The sequence below is a fragment of the Salvelinus fontinalis genome, chromosome 16 (assembly GCF_029448725.1).
Source record: "Salvelinus fontinalis isolate EN_2023a chromosome 16, ASM2944872v1, whole genome shotgun sequence".
NCBI classification, from domain to species: Eukaryota; Metazoa; Chordata; class Actinopteri; order Salmoniformes; family Salmonidae; genus Salvelinus; species Salvelinus fontinalis.
Genome location: NC_074680.1, coordinates 30,016,052 through 30,042,682, shown reverse-complemented (window position 1 = coordinate 30,042,682; position 26,631 = coordinate 30,016,052). Strand labels below are relative to the sequence as shown.

Genomic DNA, 26,631 nt, shown 5'->3' with positions numbered 1-26,631 from the left:
TTGCTGCCTCCACCTCTGCTTTGGGGCGGCGACATTCCTCTGGCTCTGCCCAGGGTCCTTTTCCGTCCAGCTCATCCTCCCATGTCCACTCCTGAACTCGCTGCTGGTGCTGCTGTCGCTGCTGCCCGTTACTACGCTGCTTGGTCCGAGATTGGTGGGTGGTTCTGTAACGGCAGCCTTCCCTCTCTTCACTAGAAGAGAGGGTGTAACAGGGATCGGACCAAGACGCAGCGTAGCTTGTGCTCAACATGTTTAATTACGAAAGAATAAACGTGAACACTTAACACAATACAAAATAACAAATGTGGCAAACCGATACAGCCCTATCTGGTGCAGAGAAAACACAGAGACAGGAAACAACCACCCACAAAATCCCAACACAAAACAAGCCATCTATATATGATTCCCAATCAGAGACAACACAAATCATCTGCCTCTGATTGAGAACCATATTAGGCTAAACATAGAAACAGACAAACTAGACACACAACATAGAATGCCCACTCAGCTCACGTCCTGACCAACACTAAAACAAGCACAACACACAAGAACTATGGTCAGAACGTGACATTATTACTGCATTGTCGGAACTAGAAGCACAAGCATTTCGCTACACTCGCATTAACATCTGCTAACCATGTGTATGTAACAAATAAAATTGGATTTGATCATTGCATCTTCTCCAACACTTTATTTTTGCATTATTTAAACCAAATTGAACATGTTTCATTATTTATTTGAAGCTAAATTGATTTTAATGATGTATTATATTAAGTTAAAATAAGTGTTAATTCAGTATTGTTGTAATTGTCATTATTACAAATACGTTTTTTTAAATCGGCCGATTAATCGGCATCGGCTTTTTTTGGTCCTCCAATAATCGGTATCGGTATCGGCGTTGAAAAATCATAGTCGGTGGCGACCTCTAGTGCCAGCAGAGGCAAGGGGGCAAACTAGATCCCAACAATCTCGGCCCATATACGGTTCGAGGTCTCGAAGGGAAAAGTGCGGACTTGGAAGACGGCAAGTGGGTTATCTTCCCTAAAATAAGCGTGGATCACCTGAGGCCTCCTATAGAGGAGACACCTCGGATCCCTCAAAAAATAAAATCAGCAGCCTCCAAAACCACCACACCAGCAGCTGCGGCCTCCACAGCCACCACACCAGCGGCCTCCACCTCCACAACCACCACACCAGCAGCAGCAGCAGCTACTGATATAAGCAAATGTATGAATGTAATATTGTCAGTTTGATCCATTCATATATCTCAGTACACTTACAGGTACATTTTTCCAGGTGTTGCAGAGGCTTGGGGAGGAAAATATGTGTATGTGCTGTTGTCTAGAATTGGGCCATATAAATTATTTTATCAGAATCTCCACAGAACTGGTCCAAATATGGTGCTGGAAAGTGAGGTAAGACTGTATTGCACATACAGCATATGTAAACACGGTATGTGTGTGATTAGTCTGTGTGTAAGGAAAACCTAAATTGTTGTTTTTCCATGTAACAGATTTACCTTCATTGTCTTTCTTTTTTGTGTCAGACCATCAATGCCTACATGTTCCATCTGGTGCAGAATTTTAATAAGCAGTCAACCGAGCAAGCGTTCTACATTGACACCTTTGAAATGACTGGCATTTGGGGCAGCAAGAAATCCGAATTTAAGGTTGGTTGGATTATTTTCATAATATCAAAATATTATATGTTATATTTGACAGATTTTGACCTCAAGCAACTGTATCCTTGCTCTTTTAAATTTCAGATTGATCCAATGATGTACAAGTACATTATTGGCATCATCAATGAACACAACCACTGGACTGTGACGGTAAGAGTCGCTGAGGCAGTACTAAGAAATAAGAAATACAAACATAATACAGTATATACAGTGGGAGAACAAGTATTTGAGACACTGCCGATTTTGCAGGTTTTCCTATTTACAAGCATGTAGAGGTCTGTAATTTTTATCATAGGTACACTTCAACTGTGAGAGACGGAATCCAAAAAAAATCCAGAAGATCACATTGTATGATTTTTAAGTAATTAATTTGCATTTTATTGCATGACATAAGTATTTGATCACCTACCAACCAGTAAGAATTCCGGCTCTCACAGACCTGTTAGTTTTTCTTTAGAAACCCTCCTGTTCTCCACTCATTACATGTATTAACTGCACCTGTTTGAACTTGTTACCTGTATAAAAGACACCTGTCCACACACTCAATCAAACAGACTCCAACCTCTCCACAATGGCCAAGACCAGAGAGCTGTGTAAGGACATCAGGGATAAAATTGTAGACCTGCACAAGGCTGGGATGGGCTACAGGACAATAGGCAAGCAGCTTGGTGAGAAGGCAACAACTGTTGGCGCAATTATTAGAAAATGGAAGAAGTTCAAGATGACGGTCAATCACCATCGGTCTGGGGCTCCATGCAAGATCTCACCTCGTGGGGCGTCAATGATCATGAGGAAGGTGAGCTATCAGCCCAGAACTACACGGCAGGACCTGGTCAATGACCTGAAGAGATCTGGGACCAGTCTCAAAGAAAACCATGTGGTCTGATGAGACAAAAATAGAGCTTTTTAGTCTAAACTCCACTCGCCGTATTTGGAGTTAGAAGAAGGATGAGTACAACCCCAAGAACACCATCCCAACCGTGAAGCATGGAGGTGGAAACATAATTCTTTGGGGATGCTTTTCTGCAAAGGGGACAAAGGGGACGACTGCACCGTGTTGAGGGGAGGATGGATGGGGCCATGTATCGCGAGATCTTGGCCAACAACCTCCTTCCCTCAGTAAGAGCATTGAAGATGTGTCGTGGCTGGGTCTTCCAGCATGACAACGACCCGAAACACACAGCCAGGGCAACTAAGGAGTGGCTCCGTAAGAAGCATCTCAAGGTCCTGGAGTGGCCTAGCCAGTCTCCAGACCTGAACCCAATAGAAAATCTTTGGAGGGAGCTGAAAGTCCGTATTGCCCAGCGACAGCCCCGAAACCTGAAGGATCTGGAGAAGGTCTGTATGGAGGAGTGGGCCAAAATCCCTGCTGCAGTGTGTGCAAACCTGGTCAAGAACTACAGGAAACGTATGATCTCTGTAATTGCAAACAAAAGTTCTGCTTTTCTGATGTATCAAATACTTATGTCTTGCAATAAAATGAAAATTCCTTACTTAAAAATCATACAATGTGATTTTCTGGATTTTTGTTTTAGATTCCGTCTCTCACAGTTGAAGTGTACCTATGATAAAAAATTACAGACCTCTACATGCTTTGTAAGTAGGAAAACCTGCAAAATCGGCAGTGTATCCAAAACTTTTTCTCCCCACTGTACATACATGTGTGTAAAATGTGTGTGTGCCATATGTGTGTATTTATGTGTGAATGTAATATGTGTGTCTGTCTAAACTTGAAAGGTTATGCTGCCATCCAAGAAGAGGGCTCTGTTCCTCAACCCAATGGGGGAAAGTGCCAGAAAGATAAAAAGATGCCAGGGGGTGACAAGGTAAAAACTGTTGTTTTTGTTTTTTTACAATTAAATCAATAACGTTTTTGAAATGCTATACTGTTATTAATCTCTATATTGTAATCAATAAAGTGTTTTAAAATGCTGTACTTTTAACATATGTGTTCAGATCATTCCTGAGATAGAAGGGGTGTAATATCTCCATATGGGCATGTGGTACCCTTCCTCACCCATGCCAACAAGATGTTACTTCTTGTGGGGTCTTTGCCTTGAAAGTAAACATGAGAGTATAAGTAATGCACAATTAACCTACTGAACGTATACTGACTAAAAGACAAAACAGAACTGTCAAATTATATTATAGCTGTGTTGTTGTATACTTGCGAATTAGAATCTTACATTTTTATTTTATTTTATTATTTTACCCCTTTTTTCTCCCCAATTTCGTGGTATCCAAATGGTAGCAGTTAGTCTTGTCTCATCGCTGCAACTCCCGTACGGACTCGGGAGAGGCGAAGGTCGAGAGCCATGAGTCCCCCGAAACACAACACAACCCAACCAAGCCGCACTGCTTCTTGACACAATGTACATCCAACCCGGAAGCCAGCCGCACCAATGTTTGGAGGAAACACCGTACACCTGGCGACCTGGTCAGCGTGCACTGCGCCCGGCCCGACACAGGAGTCACTAGTGCGCGATGAGACAAGGATATCCCTGCCGTCCAAACCCTCCCCAACCCGGACAACACTGGGCCAATTGTGCGCCGCCCCAAGGGCCTCCCGGTCGCGGCTGGCTGCGACAGAGCCTGGGCTTGCGAATTAGAATCTTAAGTGTAACATGATTTTGTTGAGGAAAACTGAAATGCCCATCAAATTTTTTTCCCAGTTTCCTGAATGTGTTCTGGTGGAGGAGTCGATTGTCTTTTCAAATACGGATAAAGAAGTTAACATCATGAGAGAAGAAATAGCAGTCACTCTCCTCCAACACTGGTATGTTCAATTTCTAATTTAATATAATTGTAGATGAAAAAAACATTTTATAGGGATCTTTCAATGTTATCTTTGATCCATCTTCTGACTAGATGTCCACAAACACATGTATTTAAATAATTATGTTACAAAAAACCTATACTATTACCTTGTTCCCTGTCCCCTGTTTGTTTAGAAAATTACATGTAAAGATGAATAGACTACTTGACATTATGTTTTGCTAGATGACCTGAGCCAACTGTGCCACTTCTGTGGGGAGGAAGACACTACCTGGGTAATTGCTTGTCCACTTCTGAAGGAACATTTTTAGGAGTACGAATGTGTATAAGCAGTAATATTTCTAAAGGTAGCATAATCTGCTTTGTCTGATAATGAAATCAGGAAAATGTAATTCATGTTTGAAATATATAAAACATTTTCATCATACATTTCAGATTGGGTGTGACCGCTACCCACGATGGTTCCACCGGTCCTGTATGAAAACCATCCCATCATTGGAGGATTATGTCTGCGCTGCCTGTCAGGACTAGGTTAGGCTTGAGTTCCAGGTGACGGTATCACCCGGAACACTTTCCATAAAAAGTGGACTAAATGTTCAGTCGATCTGATGCAGCTTTCCAATATTTTTTTATTTTATTTATTGTCTTTTTATATTTAATTTATTGTCATTTTATATCTTATTATGCAAAGATTGAAATTTGAATGTCTTATTTAATGTTTGTTAACAAACTTAACTTTCTGTGATGTTATTGTGTGATAATATTTGTGTATTATGTATTATTTTCCTCAAACTTTACAAAATGTTTCTAAAATAAATTTTTATGTTTCTTTATACTCTAATTTTGCTTTCTGTGGGGGGTAGAATTACGGCAGACAAGAAAGAAAATCATCTTGCCGACCCACCCTTCTAATTTCCTTAATTTTGTGGCTAGAGTCAAAATACTTTCTGTGGCACACATCAGAGTCAAATACTTCTTATAGAACAAACTTCACGTCAGGATAGGCAACGGAGATTAATAATTAATGTATGTGTGTTAAATTAAGCATAGAGGAGGGAGTAAAATGTAGGAAAGCAATAAACATTTCAGATCAACGACGAGTCGAATAAGACATGGGAGTGATGACGTAGATGTATTTATAGACTAATACACTTGAAACAAATAGCCAACCTGAAAACTGCAGACATTACTAGTGCCTCCCCTGAGATCAAACCGACATAAAAAATCTAATGAAACGCAGCCTAACGTGATCAGAAATCGCAACTAGTAAGCAAGTCGCAGCAATGAAGAATTGAGTATGTGCGCATCCATTAGCGAATGGGGAGGAGAATTCTGGCAGGGGAGAGATTTTCGTCACAACACCGGCCGCCTCCGGGAAACCCATGAGGTGGATTTTGGTTTTAATTTAGAATCCTCCAATCCTCTATATGTAATTATTGGCGGAGAGTCACGTCATATTTTTCGATATACTGTAGGCCTACCGTAGGCGACATGAGTCTCACTAGTGTTGAGTAATGTTGTAACGTCCTGACCAGAGTTCGTATGTGTTTTTCTTGTTTAGTGTTGGTCAGGACGTGAGCTGGGTGGGAATTCTATGTTGTGTGTCTAGTTCGTCTGTTTCTGTGTTCAGCCTAATATGGTTCTCAATCAGAGACAGCTGTCAATCGTTGTCCCTGATTGAGAATTATATATAGGTGGCTTGTTTTGTGTTGGGGATTGTGGGTGGTTGTTTCCTGTGTCAGTGTTTGTGCCACACAGGACTGTGTGACGGTTAGTTTGCGTGTTATTTTGTATAGTGTCTATGTCTAACGTTAGTAGTTTGTGTATTGCACTTTCGTTTGTAGCTTCACAGTCGTTTGTTGTTTTGTATTAGTTTGTCAGTATCTTGTCTTTGTGTTTATTAAATTCATGGAAAATTACCACGCTGCACATTGGTCCTCCGATCCTTCTCTCCTCCCCTCGTCCGAGGAGGAGGAAGAGTTAGACTGCCGTTACAAATGTGCTCTTAAAAGTAATGTAGGTCTTATTTATTTAAAGATCATATTGAAGTTAGAAGCAATAGGATTTGAAGCAAAAGCCTACAACTATTTTAGCACTGTTTTGCGCTGCTCTGAGACAAGCATGGGGACTGGTCTTGATAAATCAATGACATTTTTATTTTTCACTTAATCTCTGTTTGGGTATTGGTTAAACTAGAAATACAAAATTGGTGATACAGAAATGTTATGCTCTTAATGTACCCTTTATTTAACTAGGCAAGTCAGTTAAACCTCTTGGCGCACGGATCCCTTTAGCGGGATAATTGTCATCAACAACCGCTGAATTGCAGAGCGCCAAATTCAAAGAAAATTGCCAAAAATATTTATATTCATGAAATCACAAGTGCAATATAGCAAAACACAGTTTAGCTTGTTGTTAATCCACCTGTCGTGTCAGATTTTGCAAATATGCTTTACAGCGAAAGCAATCCAAGAGTTTGTGTGAGTTTATCGATCACTAGACAAAACAATACGAACACCTAGCAGCAATGTAGATTGGTCACGAATGTCAGAAAAGCAATAAAATTAATCGCTTACCTTTGATGATCTTCGGATGTTTGCACTCCCAGTGACACAATAAATGTTCCTTTTGTTCGATAAAGCTGATTTTTGTATCCAAAAACCTCCATTTGGTTTGCGTGTTATGTTCAGTAATCCACAGGCTCGTGCCGGTCTTGAAGGGCAGACGAAAATTCTAAATAGTATTCTTAAAGGTCGTAGAAACATGTCAAACGTTTTTATAATCAATCCTCAGATTGTTTTTAACATAAATAATCAATAATATTTCAACCGGAGGGTAAAGTAATTCAATACAAGACAGAAATAAAATGTCGAGCTACAACTTTCGCGCGCAAGAACTAATCAAGGAGTTTGAGTTTATTTTATTTTTACAGGGACAGTGTACATTAATCAACGTTTCAGTAAAAGTGCCGGTTTTAGCCAGCCGGCTAATTTTCAACCGCAGTCCCTGGGCAGGTTATTAAAAACAATTACAATATAGACAATAGCAACATAGAACAAGACATAGCATACAGACATAGCAACATAGGACAAGCAAGACGTAGCATACAGGCAGAGCAACATAGAACAAAAAGCAGCAAGACAAAATTCATAAAAGCAACAAAGTGTTTCCACACCTCACAAGTTACAGACAACAGACATGGAAAGCGGCAACACACAGCTAGGGACCATGTTCACAAATCAGATTTTCCTTTAGCCATGTCTTCAAGCATTTTGTGAAAGTGTGATATGTGGTGCAGTTATGTGTGTCTGATGGCAGTGTATTCCAGACATGGGAAGCTCTCACAGAAAAAGCGGATTTACTAAAGGTGCTTTTCCTTAGGGGAACTACACAGTCACCTCTCATGGCAGACCTTGTGGCTCTGCTGCCATATGTTTGGGTTTTCTGTTTAACAAAAATACTGAGTGGAGGGGGAGCCAAGCCATTTAGAATCTTGAATACAAGACATGCATCAGTGTATTGCACAAGATTTTCCCAACTCAGGAGCTCATGCTTTCTGAGGATGTGACAGTGATGATGGCTATTGGGCTTCCTATCAAGCACTTTGAGAGCCTGTTTGTAGACAGACTGAATAGGTCTTACTGTTGTACAGCAAGCTTGGGCCCAACTAGTCAAGCAGTATGTTAAGTGGGGGAGTATCATAGATTTGAAGTACAGTTTTGCTACCTCTGTAGTCAAACAATTTCGTATAAATCGGAAATTAGCTAGGTTGAATTTGGTTATTTGAATTACCTTTTTCATATGCTTTTTAAAAGAGATTGGAATCAAGTATGATGCCAAGGTACTTAAAATCAGATACCACCTGGAGCTTCTCCCCTGACACATAGACATCTGGCTCAGTAGCATCTGTTGCCCTCTTTGTGAAGAACATGCAAACAGTTTTTTTCACATTGAGATGCAAACACGAGTCACTGAGCCACTTTGTAACCTGGACCATTACAGTAGTGAGTTCTTGTGCAGCTTGTTGTTTGCTCTTTGCATGCACATATATCACTGTATCATCTGCATACATTTGAACTTCAGACCCAGTACAGACAGAAGGCAGATCATTAATGTACAGGCTGAACAGGAGGGGCCCCAGTATTGACCCTTGGGGCACACCCACATCATAGCTAAGAGTGGGCGACAGCTCATTGCTCACTCTGACACACTGAGTTCTGCCGTCAAGGTATGATTTCATCCATCTCAAGGCATCGGGGGGAAAAGTTGAACTTGGACAATTTTGTGATGAGAATCTCGTGGTTAACTGTATCAAAAGCCTTCCTTAGGTCCAGAAACACAGCCCCAACAACGCCCCCTTTGTCCATCTTGGACTTCACATTTTCCAGAAGAAAGCAGTTGGCTGTTTCTGTGGAGTGTTTCGCTCTGAAGCCAAACTGCATGGAATGTAATGTGAAGGGGCTGTTGTTGAGGTGGGCAATCAGTTGTTCTGCTACACACTTTTCAACAACCTTTGACACCACAGGTAGTATACTAATGGGCCTGTAGTTACTCACGTCAGCAGGGTCGCCTGATTTAAAGATGGCCGTTATTATGGCCGACTTCCATACCCTTGGAAACACCCCGAGACCAATAGATGTGTTGGTGACCTTAGTAATGGGGCCAATGAGTGACTCTTTGTAGTTTTTAAGAAAGGTAGAGTCCATCCCAAACACATCTTTGGCTTTAGAGTTCTTTAGTGAGCTAATCACCTTGTCCACCTTTGACTCAGAAACCTCCCTTATGATGAAGACAGGTTGAGCATAATTTACTAGCACTGAGCCCAAGAAACCAGTGGAGGGGTTCTGTGTCAGTACCCTGACAGAGTCAATAAAGTAGGAATTGAAGGCTATTGCTATTTCGACTGCATCCTGTGTTAGATTGTTATTCACCATGATTTCTAGTCTTTTTGTAGTGTTACTATGGTCTTTCCCTGTTAACTTTTTTAGATTCTCCCAGATCAGTTTAGAATTTCCCTTTGCTTCACCAATTATGTTAATAAAAAAGTTTGCCTTGGCCTGTCTGATTTCTTTCACCTTATTTCTCAACATGGTAAACCTACGTCTGTCATGCTCTAATTTGGATCTTAGGGCTATTTTTAGATAATAATCTCGTTCTTTCATCAATTTCCAGATTTCTCCATTTAGCCAAGGAAGAGTGCTCTTTTGGCCAGGTTTGGATTTGATTTTCTTTAGGAAACCATTTAATGTAGTCTGGATTGTGGATAGAAAAACTTGACTATCAGCTTCCACGTCTGCATAGGACAAGAGATCATTCCAGTTAATTCCCTTAATTGCGTTTTCAAAATAGCTTAATTCACTCTTAGGTATTCTTAGTTGATCAGGCTTTCTAACAGTAGAGAGGTTAACCTGTCTAGGATCAGCGTGGCGCTAGCGGCACACCCCCCCCCCCCCCCACTGAAAAAACAGTGCCGCGAAATTCAAAAAAAATATTTTTTTAAAATATTTAACTTTCACACATTAAAGTCCAATACAGCTAATGAAAGACACAGATCTTGTGAATCCAGTCAACATTTCCGATTTTTAAAATGTTTTACAGGGAAGACACAATATGTAAAGATGTACATCTATTACCTAAAAACACATTAGCATAATCCACCATCTTTTATTTGTCCACCAACACCAGTAGCCATCACCAATTCGGCTAAACTAAGATATTTATAGCCCCTAACCAACAAAAAAACTCATTAGATGACAGTCTGATAACATATTTATGGTATGGGATAGGTTTTGTTAGAAAAAAGTGCATATTTCAGGTAGATGGCATAGTTTACAATTGCACCCACCATCACAAATGGACTAGAATAATTACAATGAGCAACGTGTTTACCTAACTACTAATCATCAAACATTTCGTAAAAATACACAGCATACACGAATCGAAAGACACAGATCCTGTGAATACAGACAATATTTCAGATTTTCTAAGTGTCTTACAGCGAAAACACAATAAATCGTTATATTAGCTTAGCACATAGCAATTAGCAGCCCAGCATTGATTCTAGCCAAAGTGAGCGATAAAAGTCAACATCGCCAAAAGATATTAATTTTTTCACTAACCTTCTCAGAATTCTTCCGATGACACTCCTGTAACATCACATTACAACATGCATATACAGTTTGATCGAAAATGTTTATATTTAGCCACCAAAATCATGGTTAGACAATGTGAAATGTAGACAAGCTGGTAAAGAAAAAGTCCTTGCGCCACTTAGACAGTGATCTACTCTTATACATAAATACTCATAAACGTGACTAAAAAATATAGGGTGGACAGGGATTGATAGACAATTTAATTCTTAATACAATTGCGTTATTACATTTTTTTATTTATCCTTACTTTTCAATACAGTTTGCGCCAAGCGAAGCTACGTCAAAAAACATGGCGTCCTAAGCCACTAAAATGTTTCGACAGAAACACGATTTATCATAATAAAAATGTCCTACCTTGAGCTGTTCTTCCATCAGTATCTTGGGCAAAGGATCCTTTCTTGGGAGAAATCGTCTTTTGGTGGAAAGCTGTCCTCTTGCCATGTGGAAATGTCAACTGCGTTCGGGATGAACTGAAAAGCGTGCCCAACTTTTCACATCGTTGCAAAAATAAATGTCCCAAAATCGCACTAAACGGATATAAATTGCTATAAAACGCTTTAAATTAACTACCTTATGATGTTTTTAACTCCTATAACGAGTGAAAAGATGACCGGAGAAATATAACAGGCTAAACTAACGCTTGGAACAGGTGCGCGCCGGTGTCCTCTAGGCTCATGACGCAGCTCCCAAAGAATGACTAGCTTCAGGGTTTTTTCATTTGTAGGGCCTGTGAACGCGCAATCGACCCCGTTGGAATCGTCATCACGTAAAGGCATCCAGGGGAAGACGTAAGAAGTGTCCGTATAGTCATAGCAACGACAGTGCCCTTTTAACTGACTTCAGAAGAGTGGCCAACATTTCTCAAATCTGACTCCATGTCAGGGAAATTGCTGTAGAATGGGCTCTGTTCCACTTAGAGACAAAATTTCAACTCCTATAGAAACTATAGACTGTTTTCTATCCAATAATAATAATAATATGCATATTGTACGATCAAGGATTTTGTGGGAAGCCGTTTAACCTGTTATGGCTGCACGCTGAATATTGAAAAAACTGGAAAATGTGTGCACATTTTCAAACGGCCTCCTAAGAAACTTTTTATTTTCCAATATGCATATATTTACTACTGTTGGATAGATAACAGTCTGTAGTTTCTAAAAAGGTTTGAATTGTTTCTCTAAGTCGAACAGAAATATTTTTACAGCCATTTTCCCAGCCGAATTGAGTTTTCCAAAATGCGATGTGTCTCTTTAAGACCTTCTCTATAAAAGGCCATTTGACTTGGGACGATAGAGACACGTCACAGGCGTTCCTCAGACTGTAATGCGGAAGTGAGAATTGAAAGGAGTCGAATATCTCGTCCCTGGACTTAATAACACAACTTCTTGTGAGACCTGCGCAGTTAAAAAAAAAATCCGGGCGCGAAGGATAATTTGGTCTCGGCTTTTGGAACAAGGTAGATAACGTTGAATATGATGCCTGACTACGATATTATTTGATACATGTCACAAAATCATCCTAAAGTATGTTTTTTCAATATACTTTAATTATATTATTGCAATTTATTCTGGACTTTAGATGTGAAACGACGGAAGAATTTTTTGAAGAAAAGCTTTCTAGCGCAGCAATGCTATCGTGCTAGCTAACCAAAGAGGGAAATAATTCGTTCTGGAACCCAACTAAAGACTCTACTGGACATTGGACCCCGTTACAACATTCTGATGGAGTACCAAGAAAGATAAGACCCAATTTGGGATGCTTTTTCATATATATGTCGAACTGTTGAATGCTAACTCTGCTAACTGTGCTAGGCTAGCGCTTGACTAGAATCAATGCTGCCTTATGCTAGCTTATGATGTTAGCTAATATAACGATATATTGTGTTTTCGCTGTAAAACACTTCAAAAATCGGAAATGTTGGCTTTATTCACACGATATCTGTCTTTCATTAGTTATCCACCATATGTTTTTCTGAAATGTTTTATGAGGTGTAATTAGTAGCCGACGTTGGTGTATGTATTTTCTCTGGCTACTCCCGGCTGGATTCAGACTCAAGCTATGTATTAGCATTTTTGGGTAGCATCAATGTAAAACTGATTTATAGCTAAAATATGCACTTTTTATGAACAAAACATAGATTTATTGTGTAACATGTTATATGACTGTCATCTGAGGTCGTTTTTTCTGGGCTCTTTAGGTTGGTTTTAGTTTATTTCGGTTGGTTGTGCATGCTACTTCAATCATAATTCATACTTCATAATCATAATTCATACGTGTCTGTCCACTTTTGTATTTGGTGGTGAGCTAACATAAATATATGTGGTGTTTTCTCTGTAAAACATTTAAAAAATCGGACATGTTGGCTGGATTGACAAGATGTTTATCTTTCAAATGCTGTATTGGACTTGTTAATGTGTAAAAGTTAAATATTTAAAAAAAATAGATTTTGAATTTCGCGCCCTGCAGGGGTGTCATTTTCGGTCCGAGGTCGGGCTTGCACCCCAAACAGGTTAAAAAATTAGCCAAATTAGCATAAATAGTCTAAACAGCGCCCCCATCCCCAACAGGTTTTAAACCTGCTCTTAGACAGCTTTCTGGCTATAAGTGTCAGATTATGATCAGATAGCCCAGTAACCATATTGAATGATTTAGTCACTCTCTCTGGTTTATTACTGAACACCAAATAAATCTGTGTTTTAGAGCAACAAGTCACCCTGGTTGGCCCTTTAACTAGCTGTGTAAGGTCAAAGGTATTAGTGATCCGTTTGAGGGTTTTCCTACAACACTTGTCTTCATAATTAATGTTAAAATCTCCCATTAAGATGACCTCTTTCCCAAAATCACATTCCCTAAGCATGTTATTAAACTGATCAAAAAACACACTTTTGGTGGAAGGTGGCCTATACATTCCAATGAGGGTAAAAGACATTTGGGGAGACACTGTAATGTTCAGGCCAATACATTCTAGTTCATTATCACATGACCACTCAATTTGTTTACATCGGATATGTTCTTTAATGTAAATCATCACACCCCCTCTTCCTTCAGTCCTGTCTCTCCTGAAAACATTGTAGCCAGGCACAATCAAAGCAGCAGATGGAGAGTTTTTATGGAGCCATGTCTCTGAGAGGCAGAGAAAGTCAAGGTTGGAGTCTGTGAGTAGATGTTGAATTTGATCACTTTTTGGAATGACACTTTTTGGAATGACACTACGACACTGACGCGATTTGATTAATCTCGCAAATTTTTCAGAATAAAAGCTTGAAACTATGTCTAAAGACTGTTCACAACCTGTGGAAGCAATTGGAAAAGGAATCTGGTTGATATCCCTTTAAACTTTTTATGGCTGCATCCCGCTACCGGGATCGATATGACAGCAGCCAGATAAAGTGCAGGGCGACAAATTCAAAAAACAGAAATCTCCTAATTTATATTCCTCAAACATACATGTGTCTTATATCATTTTAAAGGTATTCTTGTTGTTAATCCCACCAAAGTGTCCGATTTCAAATATGCTTTTCAGCGAAAGCACTACAAACGATTATGTTAGGTCACCATCAAACCACAATAAGCACAGCCATTTTTCCAGCGAAAGATAGCAGTCACAAAAAGCAGAAATAGAGGTAAAATGAATCACTAACCTTTGATTATCTTCATCAGATGACACTCATAGGACTTCATGTTACACAATACATGCATGTTTTGTTTGATAAAGTTCATATTTATAACAAAAAATCTGAGTTTACATTGCGCGTTACATTCACTAGTTCCAAAAACATCCAGTGAGTGCATAGCCACATCGTTTCAACAGAAATACTCATCATAAATGTAGATGATAATACAAGTTATACACATGGAATTATAGATATACCTCTCCTTAATGCAACCGCTGTCAGATTTCAAAACACTTTACGGAAAAAGCAAATCATGTATTATTCTGAGATGGAGCTCAGAACAATAGCCAAATTATCCGCCATGTTGGACTCAACAGAAACCAGAAAATACATGATAAATGTTTCCTTACCTTTGATGAACTTCATCAGAATGCAGTCCTAGGAGTCCCAGGTCCACAATAAATGCTTGATTTGTTCGATAATGTCCGTTATTTATGTCCAATTAGCTACTTTGGTTCGCGCCTTTGGTAAACAATTCCAAAGAAAGCTCCTCAACTATAACGTGACAAAGTCCAAAAGTTCCGTGGCAGTCAGTAGAAACATGTCAAACGATGTACTGAATCAATCTTTAGAATGTTGTTAACATACACCTTGAATAACGTTCCAACCGGAGATTTAGATTGACTTCAGAAGAGCGATGGAACGGACGTCCTACTCATGTGAAGGCGCATGGTGAATGCATGATCAGCTCGTGGAAGTGATTACTCATTCCTGTCTCCTTCGGCCCCCCCCCCCCCCCCTTCACATTAGAGTCATCAGACAAAGTTCTGTTGACTTTTGACATCTACTGGAAGCCGTAGGAAGTGAAAACTCATCTATATCTCTCTGTAATTTCAATTGAGATCTTGGTTGAAAATCTGACACCTCAGAAACAATTCAAACAGGAAGTGGAACTTCTCAGGTTTTTGCCTGCCATATGAGTTCTGTTATACTCACAGACATAATTCAAACAGTTTTAGAAACTTCAGAGTGTTTTCTATCCAATATGAATAATAATATGCATATATTAGCAACTGGGACTATGGAGCAGGCCGTTTAATATGGGCACCTCTGTGCACCTTTCATCCAAGCTACTCAATACTGCCCCTGCAGCCATAACAAGTTAAATGGAGGATAGGCAGGCAATGGAACAGGGATTTTTCAAAATAAGAGGCACTTCCGGGTTGGATTTCCTCAGATTTTTGCCTGCAAAATCAGTTCTGTTATACTCACAGACAATATTTTGACAGTTTTGGTAACTTTAGAGTTTTTTCTATCCTACTCTGTCAATTATATGCATATTCTAGCATCTGGGCCTGAGAAATAGGCCGTTTACATTGGGAACGTTATTGTTCCAAACATAAAAATTCTGCCTCCTAGCGTCAAGAAGTTAACCTCTCTAGGGTACGTGAGACGGTAGCGTCCCACCTCTTCAACAGCCAGTGAAACTCCAGTGCGCCAAATTCAAAACCACAGAAATCCCATAATTAAAATTTAAAGATACACTTGTTGTAAATCCAGCCACAGTGTCCGATTTCAAAAAGGATTTACGACGAAAGCAAACCAAACGATTATTTTAGGTGAGTGCCTATTCACAGATTAACACAGCCATTTCTTCCAGCCAAAGAGAGGTTTCACAAAAAGCAGAAATATAGATAAAATGAATCACTAACCTCTGATGATCTTCATCAGATGACACTCATATGACTTCATGTTACACAATACATGTATGTTTTGTTCTGTAAAGTTCATATTTATATCCAAAAATCTGAGTGTACATTGGCGCCTTACATTCAGAAGTTCCTAAACATCCTTTGATTTTGCAGAGAGCCACATCAATTTACAGGAATACTCATAATAAACATTGCTAAAAGATACAACTGTTATGCATGGAATTTTAGATGCACTTCTCCGTAATGCAAGCGCTGTGTCAGATTTCAAAAAAACTTTACAGAAAAAGCAAACCGTGCAATAATCTGAGTCGGCGCTAAGAGCCCAATCAAGACACAAATATATCTGCAATATTTTGCAGTCAACAGATGTCAAAAATAACATAATAAACATTCACTTACCTTTGTTGATCTTCATCAGAATGCACTCCCAGGAATCCCAGTTCCACAAGAAATGTTTGTTTTGTTCGATAATGTCCATCATTTAGGTCCAAATTCCTCCTAGTTGTTCTAGCGTTCAGTACACTTTCCAAACTCACGACGCACGGGCAGGTCCAGCGGAAAGTACAGATGAAAAGTTTAAAAAGTTATATTACAGTCCGTAAAAACATGACAAACGAAGTATTGAATCAATCTTTAGGATGCTTTTAACATAATTCTTCAATAATGTTCCAACTGGAGAATTCCTTTGTCTTCAAGCTGCATACTTGATCCTATTTCTACTAAACTACTGAAAGAGCTTCTTCCTGTGCTTGGCCCTCCTAGGTTGAACATAATAAACAGCTCTTTATCCACCGGATGTGTACCAAACTCACTAAAAGTGGCAGTAATAAAGCCTCTCTTGAAAAAGCCAAACCTTGACCCGGAAAATATAAAAAGCTATCGGCCTATATCGAATCTTCCATTCCTCTCAAAAATTTTAGAAAAAGCTGTTGCGCAGCAACTCGCTGCCTTCCTGAAGACAAACAATGTATACGAAATGCTTCAGTCTGGTTTTAGACCCCATCATAGCACTGAGACTGCACTTGTGAAGGTGGTAAATGACCTTTTAATGGCGTCAGACCGAGGCTCTGCATCTGTCCTCGTGCTACTAGACCTTAGTGCTGCCTTTGACACCATCGATCACCACATTCTTTTGGAGAGACTGGAAACTCAAATTGGTCTACACGGACAAGTTCTGGCCTGGTTTAGATCTTACCTGTCGGAAAGATATCAGTTTGTCTCTGAATGGTTTGTCCTCTGACAAATCAACTGTACATTTCGGTGTTCCTCAAGGTTCCGTTTTAGGACCACTATTGTTTTCACTATATATCTTACCTCTTGGGGATGTTATTCGAAAACATAATGTTAACTTTCACTGCTATGCGGATGACACACAGCTGTACATTTCAATGAAACATGGTGAAGCCCCAAAATTGCCCTCGCTAGAAGCCTGTGTTTCAGACATAAGGAAGTGGATGGCTGAAAACTTTCTACTCTTAAACTCGGACAAAACAGAGATGCTTGTTCTAGGTCCCAAGAAACAAAGACATCTTCTGTTAAATCTGACAATTAATCTTGATGGTTGTAAAGTCGTCTCAAATAAAACTGTGAAGGACCTCGGCGTTACTCTTGACCCTGATCTCTCTTTTGACGAACATATCAAGACTGTTTCAAGGACAGCTTTTTTCCATCTACGTAACATTGCAAAAATCTGAAATTTTCTGTCCAAAAATGATGCTGCAAAATTAATACATGCATTTGTTACTTCTAGGTTAGAATACTGCAATGCTCTACTTTCCGGCTACCCGGATAAAGCACTAAATAAACTTCAGTTAGTGCCAAATACGGCTGCTAGAATCCTGACTAGAACCAAGAAATTTGATCATATTACTCCAGTGCTAGCTTCCCTACACTGGCTTCCTGTTAAGGCAATGGCGGATTTCAAGGTTTTACTGTTAACCTCTAACGCCTACCAAACCCGGATCCTGGAGCCCCCCCATCACAAAAGCTGACTAACATAGCCTAGCCTAAAGCCACAGGGATATCATATAATAAAATGTTCATGAAATCACAAGTCCAAGACACCAAATGAAAGATACACATCTTGTGAATAAAGCCATCATTTCTGATTTTTAAAATGTTTTACAGGGGAGACAAAATATGTAAATCTATTAGCTAACCACGTTAGCAAAAGACACCACTTCCATACTCCACCATTTTCTTACTGCATCAGTAGCTATCACAAATTCGACCAAATAAAGATATAAATAGCCACTAACCAAGAAACAACCTCATCAGATGACAGACTTATCTCTTCAGTAGGTCATATGATTGAGTGTAGTCTGGCCCAGGAGTGTGAAGGTGAACGGAAAGGCTCTGGAGCAACGAACCGCCCTTGCTGTCTCTGCCTGGCCGGTTCCCCTCTCTCCACTGGGATTCTCTGCCTCTAACCCTATTACGGGGGCTGAGTCACTGGCTTACTGGTGCTCTTTCATGCCGTCCCTGGGAGGGGTGCGTCACTTGAGTGGGTTGAGTTACTGACGTGATCTTCCTGTCTGGGTTGGCGCCCCCCCTTGGTTTGTGCTGTGGTGGAGATCTTTGTGGGCTATACTCGGCCTTGTCTCAGGATTGTAAGTTGGTGGTTGAAGATATCCCTCTAGTGGTGCGGGGGCTGTGCTTTGGCAAAGTGGGTGGGGTTTTTCCTTCCTGTTTGGCCCTGTCCGGGGGTATCTTCGGATGGGGCCACAGTGTCTCCTGACCGCTCCTGTCTCAGCCTCCAGTATTTATGCTGCAGTAGTTTGTGTCGGGGGGCTAGGGTCAGTTGGTTATACCTGGAGTACTTCTCCTGTCTTATCAAGTGTCCTGTGTGAATTTAAGTATGCTCTCTCTAATTCTCTCTTTCTCTCTCTCTGAGAACCTGAGCCCTAGGACCATACGTCACGGCAAACCTGGCATGATGACTCCTTGCTGTTCCCAGTCCGCCTGGCCTTGCTGCTATTCCAGTTTCAACTGTTCTGCCTGCGGTTACGGAACCCCTACCTGTCCCAGACCTGCTGTTTTCAACTCTTAATGATCGGCTATGACAAGCCAACTGACATTTATTCCTGATTATTATCTGACCATGCTTGTCATTTATGAACATTTTGAAAATCTTGGCTCTCTCTAATTTTCTCCTTCTCTCTTTCTTTCTCTCTCTCGGAGGACCTGAGCCCTAGGACCATACGTCAGGGCTGCCGGGCATGATGGTTCCTTGCTGTCCCCAGTCCACCTGGCCTTGCTGCTATTCCAGTTTCAACTGTTCTGCCTCCGGTTATGGAACCGCCACCTGTCCCAGACCTGCTGTTTTCAACTCTTAATGATCGGCTATGAAAAGCCAACTGAAGATTATTCATGATTATTATTTGACCATGCTTGTCACCTCTTCAAGGAATACCTAGGATAGGATAAAGCAATCCTTCTGCCCCCCCCCCCCCTTAAAAGATCTAGATGCACTATTGTAAAGTGGCTGTTCCACTGGATGTCATAAGGTGAATGCACCAATTTGTAAGTCGCTCTGGATAAGAGCGTCTGCTAAATGACTTAAATGTAAATGTAAATGTAACTTATGAACATTTTGAACATCTTGGCATAGTTCTGTTATAATCTCCACCCGGCACAGCCAGAAGAGGACTGGCCACCCCTCATAGCCTGGTTCCTCTCTAGGTTTCTTCCTAGGTTTTGGCCTTTCTAGGGAGTTTTTCCTAGCCACCGTGCTTCTACACCTGCATTGCTTGCTGTTTGGGGTTTTAGGCTGGGTTTCTGTACAGCACTTCGAGATATTAGCTGATGTACGAAGGGCTATATAAAATAAACTTGATTGATTGATTGATTCAGAAAAGCAAATGGAATGGGAGCAAACTCATGTGAACGCGCATGGTCAGCTAATGGCTGCTGGCAGATCTGACTCATTCCACTCTCATTCACCCCACTTCACAGTAGAAGCATCAGACAAGATTCTAAAGACTGTTGACATCTAGTGGAAGCCTCAGGAAGTGCAACATTACCAATATCCCACTGTATCTTCAATAGGAGCTGAGTTGAAAATCGACCAACCTCAGATTTCCCACTTCCTGGTTGGATTTTTTCTCAGGTTCTTGCCTGCCATATGAGTTCTGTTATACTCACATACATCATTCAAACAGTTTTAGAAACTTCAGAGTGTTTTCTATCCAAATCTACTAATAATATGCATATTCTAGCTTTTATGGCTTTGAAGCAGGCCGTTTACTCTGGGCATGCTTTTCATTCGGACGTGAAAATACTGTCCCCTATCCCAAAGAAGTTAAGAAAAAAAACATATTTAATAGAACAGCCTACTCATTCAATCCCCCTCGCGTGCCCTGCCCACACGACACCGGGATTCTTTAGCTAAATAGCCCAGTACTGTACTGCCGTCCGTCACGTTGTACAGCGTCATATTTTCCATTCCATCCTAACGGAAACCCAGAGTTTTTTTATTTTCTTGGAATTGAAACACCATAATATTAATCTAATTAATTAAGCATGCACCAGTCAAAAGTTTAGACACACCTACTCAGTTCAGGATTTTTCTTTATTTTTACTATTTTCTACATTGTAGAATAATAGTGAAGACATCACAACTATGAAATAATACATATGGAATCAGTTAAGAACAAATTATTATTTACAAAAACAGCCTACTCCTTCCTCCCCTTTTGGTGAATTGAACCCTGGTCTCCCGCATGCCAGCATTCTATATATAGTACAGCCATTATTGAAGATACTTGAGGTCACCAAGAATGTCTGGACATGGCTTGTTCTCCCTTATGTAAGCAATTAGTCACTTTCCCATGTTTACTACAGTATGTATTGAAGGCTATGTTTACTTGTCAAACTGCACAGTAGCCTAATAAACAAATGCAGGTGGCGTATATCTTCAAAATGCTTTAAATGCTTTATTATCCAAATGTAAAAGCATATACAGTACAGTACTGTATTTCTTCATCAGCATCTTTATGATTTCATGAATAAAGCATTTAAAGGATCCATAACAAATTACTATGGGAATGAATATCACTGAATTACAGAAATATTGGAACAGAGTTGTCTAATGAAGGCAAACAAAGTGTTTCTTACTGGAAAATACTCTTTCAAGCACACATGGTCACGTTGTACAGCGTCATTATGGCTATTAGCAGGGCTACATTTTGGCCTTAATAAATATTATTTTGGCCTTCATTCAGATTACAATCGCTCACTGTCGTTTTTTTTATGAAAAAATCTCCAAAATACTGTTATATATAGCCTTCCCGCTGTGGATGTCTATTTCAGCACCGTTTCGCACTGCTCTGAGACAAGCATGGAGAAATGAAAATGTTCAATTATATTCTATGATATTCTTAAGATATATGTGTTGACTGAATATAAGCAAGTGATGTCTGCTAAATAATCAAGTTAGGTTTCTCCAGAAATAAATAATTCTTAATAACAAATTGGCTTTATTTACAAATTAGTGAGAATGTCTCACCCCATGTTCAAGAATTGCCTTTTTCTCACTCACTCTAGGTTAAATGAAAACGAAATCTCCAAGATATTGTTATTTAAAAAAAGAAGCTATTATTATTATTATTAATTCATTTAGAATTATATAAAAGCCACTTAGATATTCTCACAGATCCTAATGGAAAATGTCCCTTAGATATTAATTTAGAATCCTCCAATCATTAGTTATATTCTCATACTCTGTCTCTGCGTTATGTATACTCTGTTTCTGCGTAAATGTAAATATTGGCAGAGAGTCAGGTCATTGAAAAACATATTTTTAGATATACTGTAGGCCTACCATAGGCAAAATGAGTATTGGTTACAATACAATTAGGGTGTGGAAATGTTATGCCCTTTAGATATTAATATAGAATCCTCCAATCCTCTTATTGTCACACCCTGACCTTAGAGAGCCTTTTTATGTCTCTATTTTGGTTTGGTCAGGGTGTGATTTGGGGTGGGCATTCTATGTTTTGTTTTCTATGTTTCTGTATTTCTATGTTTTGGCCGGGTATGGTTCTCAATCAGGGACAGCTGTCTATCGTTGTCTCTGATTGGGAATCATACTTAGGCAGCCTTTTTTCCCACCTACGGTGTGGGTAATTATTATTTTCTGTGTGTGTTTGTATGCACCTCGGTTGCGTCACGTTCATTGCTGTTTACCTGTTTGTTAAGGTTTTCACTCATATTAAAAGATGTGGAACTACATGCATGCTGCTCCTTGGTTGATTTATGACAGGGAGTTTGAGGATAGCGAGCGTGACACTTATGCTGTAGCCTACTCCCAACCGTCACGTTGTATAGTGCAATATTTTCCACTCAATCCTAACGGAAACCCTGAGGGTTTCATTTTTCAAGGAATAGAAACCCCATAACATTAATCAAATGAATTAAGCCATATTTCTTAAAATCAATCGCATGTACTATATTATTACAAAAAAAGGTTTTAAATTCTCTAGCAATGCCAATACGGCAGACTATCAAATGCTTCTCAAAGATGCTCTCTGGTGGTCAAACTACCACTAACTTGCATGAACGTAAAAAATGGCTGACAAATAAATAACGTGCCATAGAATGCTGCAGCAGCCTGCAACATGTGCTGCAGTATGAAGCAACTTTTCAAGGAGGAACTGTCAAGATGTGCATACTGGTAGCGAAGTCAGGTGCAGGAGGGCAGAGAGTTGTGAACAGGCGCACACTTTATTAGGCAGGAGCAAACAGCAGACGAACGCAGCTGCGTAAAACCTCCAGCACAAAATAGGCAAAAGTGCAAAGCGCAAAACAGTCACAATAGCTAATGTTTACAAAGAAACATACTACGTGGAATAGCCACGGCACAAAACCAGCCTGGCGCGTCACATAAAACGTCACATAAAACACGTAACACAAAACAATTTCACACAAAGACATGGAGGGGAACAGAGGAATAAATACATGCAGTGTGATTAGGGAATGGAACCAGGTGTGCAGGGAACAAGACAAAACAAATGGAACAATGGAAAATGGAGCAGCGATGGCTAGAAAGCCGGTGATGTCGACCGCCGAACGAACAAGGAGAGGAGCCGACTTCGGCGAAAGTCGTGAAAGGAACCACTGTAGTCACCTGTGTAAGAATATTTGGAAGATAAATACATAACGCAGAGACAGAGTATGAGAATAGAACTAATGATCAATGGAAATAGTGTTTTCCCTGTAATAGGGAATTATTGATCAATGGTTCGGAGACATGGGAGGAATATGTTTTCTGAAATAGGATACTTGTTATTTGGTCCTTGGCCAGTTCTATTGCAAGGAATTATAATTTGTCAACCATAGGCTAGGGCTGGGTTATAAAATTACATGATGTTTCTTTGTTCTGGGGAGAGAGAACCACAGGAGAGAATCACTGAGGACAAGGGAGAATGACCATCTACCTCCCTCACTGAATAAGCATATTTTCCTCTCCCTGATTTGCTTTGGAATTTGTGTTATTGAAGAATAACAAATTACTAACACCTGAAATGCATTTCAATTAACGGGTGTGCCTTGTTAAAAGTTAATTTGTGGAATTTCATTCCTTCTTAATGCATTTGATCAAATCAGTTGTGTTGTGACAAGGTATGCAGAAGATAGATTCTTAGAGTGTATCCCAGACTCATCCTCCCTTCCTGCTATTCTAATCTAACTATAATTGGTTGGAGGTTGAAGTTAATCTCCTAAAGTACTTGAGTTATTCTGCTTCAATCCCCAGTATCCTGAGGGCTTTGGGAAATGGTAATTTAATGATGAGTGAAGTACTTACTCACCCAAATAAACTCAGCCCTCTTCTCGCTCTAGCCCTGCTCTCATCTCCCCTACTGTGACCTCCACACATCAGACCAGACGTGAATTATTCCTCTGTCTCCATGGGCTCCACACAACAAACACGTTAGAGCTACAGTAAGTGCTCTGTGAAAATGTGATAGCATAAAAAAAAACCATCTAAATTATAACAGACTTGCACTGAACTGAATAGTTAAAATTAGCGCTCCAGGGCAAGGTTCTCACCTGTAAGAACAGTTCCTGAGGTCAATCAGCTAAATGAGTCTAATCTACAGGTATGAGGGTTTTCTCCCCTCTTCCATGTCGATTGCTATGAACAAAGGAGCAGTCTCAATCCCTAATCAGGCTAATGGTCTGTAGTTGATTGGTGACTGGGCTGATGGGTGAGATAGAGTAGACAGGCCTAAGGGGGATCAGACAGGATCCTGACTCTCTGGCAGGAGCTAGAGACATGGTAGTTACTAAGGCCTTAAATGGCTCCTGATTGACATGAGATGCTGGGATAAATAGCTGGGAGTTCCTCCCTGGGATCCACTATCAGGTGATTCGGCTGTCAGAGACATCACAGCTACTGGAGTTACTGTAGCTCCTGATTCAGAGGTTCAGTAGCGGCAGTTTTCTGCAGTGAGACCAGTTGTAAGCCCAGATGACCCAGAAGAGAGGTACTCAGTGGTGAGTTATAACACTTTAGTTAGATCAGTACTCTGTATGAAGTTAGGGTCAGGAATCACTGAGATCTCTGGAATATTTCATGTTCTGGTTGTTGTTTTAGTTTCATCAACAATCTGTTTTCTTCATTTGATTGTTTTCATTAAAATGCCAACAATATAGTCTAAAAATACTTATGACATTAACTTGCCATACTCTAACTATTTGAAGACTTTGCTAAAAGTGAGATAGAGAAAGAGCGTAATATGTTAGGGATTAGAGATAACCATCTGATGTGTGGTGTCTGTGTGGAGGTGGTGTGCTGTGCTGCTGTGCTGTACAGGGCTGTGGTCATGGCTTCACCCAGAGACACTGAGCCAGGCTTCAGCCGTCAACCTGCGCCGCTTCATTGGCTGTGCCGTCCGGGAGTTCACCTTCCTGGCCAGGAAACCAGGCTGTGGAGGGCTGCACATCACCACCGACGCCTGCTGGGGACGCTGTGAGACCTGGGAGGTGAGGACAGAGAGTCCTACCAGTCAGACTGGAGAGAAGTGTTAGAAATCAGTAGATGTTAACAAAATCAATCAAGTGGAAAATATAACAGTAACTAAACTATGACGATTATTGAAGAAAAATGCATCACTGTAGCATGGCTAAAAGCTAAATCCACCCCTGACATAATAACGTAATAAGTCAGTAATAAAGTACTTTATTATAAAGTCATAATTGTGGTACTTGTTGAAATAAATGAACAGATGTTAATGTAAATTAACCCTGGTTCTGTGTGTCTTCTCAGAAGCCTGTCCTGGACCCTCCCTACATAGAGTCATACCAGCGTGTGTGTACCTACAACGAGACCCGCCTGGTGACGGTGCGGCTGCCTAACTGCTCAGCCAACGTGGACCCCATGTACACCTACCCTGTAGCCCTGAGGTGTGACTGTGGAGTGTGCCTGACCAGTACCACTGAGTGCATCACCTCTGTTTGACTGCGGTACCATCACTGGCTCTGGATAGGGAGAGCAGCAGCGCTGGACGTTTACTCTATGGAGAGAATGGAAATCCCCTTTCTATTTCAAGTCATTATACAACTTGGAAAAACTTGAAACATGTTAATAAATAATGTCATCTGAATCGGAATACTTTATTTAAATTAGATATAGATCACTCAGCTCTCTTCAGTAAAAAAGATGAGAAGAAAGAATTGTCAAGACATTCAGAGTATAGTGGTTGATAATGACCTTAAAATCATTCATAAAGAGCATATAAACGTGTTTTTCTAAGCGTTATGAATATGCATGACAAGGAGTATTATATAATATCTGCGTACTCAACTGTCACTAAGGTGCTTCAGGGCTGTTTGAGCTCTCATGCTTCAGGCATCTTCACAGTGCGGGTGGGGTTAGGGAGACTGTGGAGCACTCCCTAGACACTGTCACACACACTCGCTCACTCTGTCACACACAGACACATACACGGGCACACACACGCGCACACACACCTACACACGCGCACGCACACACACACGCGCGCGCGCGCACACATACACCCTATGGTGTCATACTCCCTTATGGTTCATCACAAAATATTCAAGCCTGGAACATCACCCCCTCCCCCCAGACATTAATCGTACAATCTCCCTGTGATTCATGCTTTTGGGGTTTTCATGTTGTGGCACCAGGATCATTCAAAATGTCACATTCAGGGGTCAACAGAGTTCCACCATCTTAGGATGGAAGACGTTACGGAGAGGGAATGAAGAGATATCTGTTAAATATGGAAAAGCAACCAACTGTTCTTCCATCTTCAGTTCCTGTTTGACTACTCCTGAAATCAGTAAAACCGGACAAAGTTGCCTTACTTAAAAAATAAAAAAATACATAACTAAAATACATAACAGTACACCTAACTTGGAGCAGTGACCAGACCTGGGCCTCTGTGCATTGTCAGCTGGCCCTGTCTCCTGAGTCTCCCTCTCAAACACATTGACCATCTACAGCGCTGCCACTGTCAAAGAAAGAGGTGAGGTAAGAAGACTTACAATAGATGTGTGTCAAGAGAGTACAGTTTTGTAGCCCTGTCGAGAGCTGCTGTAACAGCCCCTGTTGTTGTAATCGTTTGTGACATTTCCGCCACTTCCTCCTCGGGCAGGGGGAGGAGAGGGGGGGGGGGGTGTAATAGCTCCTGGCATGAGGACTGAGGGGGAGGCTGGTGCCACACTGCAAC

General features: G+C 40.5%; 1 protein-coding gene across 1 annotated transcript; it reads left to right on the top strand.

Moving 5' to 3' along the window:
• The first annotated feature begins 1,397 nt into the window (after positions 1-1,397).
• Positions 1,398-25,447, top strand: LOC129813361 (gonadotropin subunit beta-2-like). Its single transcript, XM_055865715.1, has 6 exons — positions 1,398-1,415; positions 1,547-1,669; positions 1,766-1,831; positions 3,419-3,507; positions 24,721-24,919; positions 25,203-25,447. The coding sequence occupies exons 1-6, from the start codon at positions 1,398-1,400 to the stop codon at positions 25,392-25,394; spliced, it is 687 nt and encodes a 228-aa protein (XP_055721690.1). The 3' UTR covers positions 25,395-25,447.
• The last annotated feature ends 1,184 nt before the right edge of the window (positions 25,448-26,631 follow it).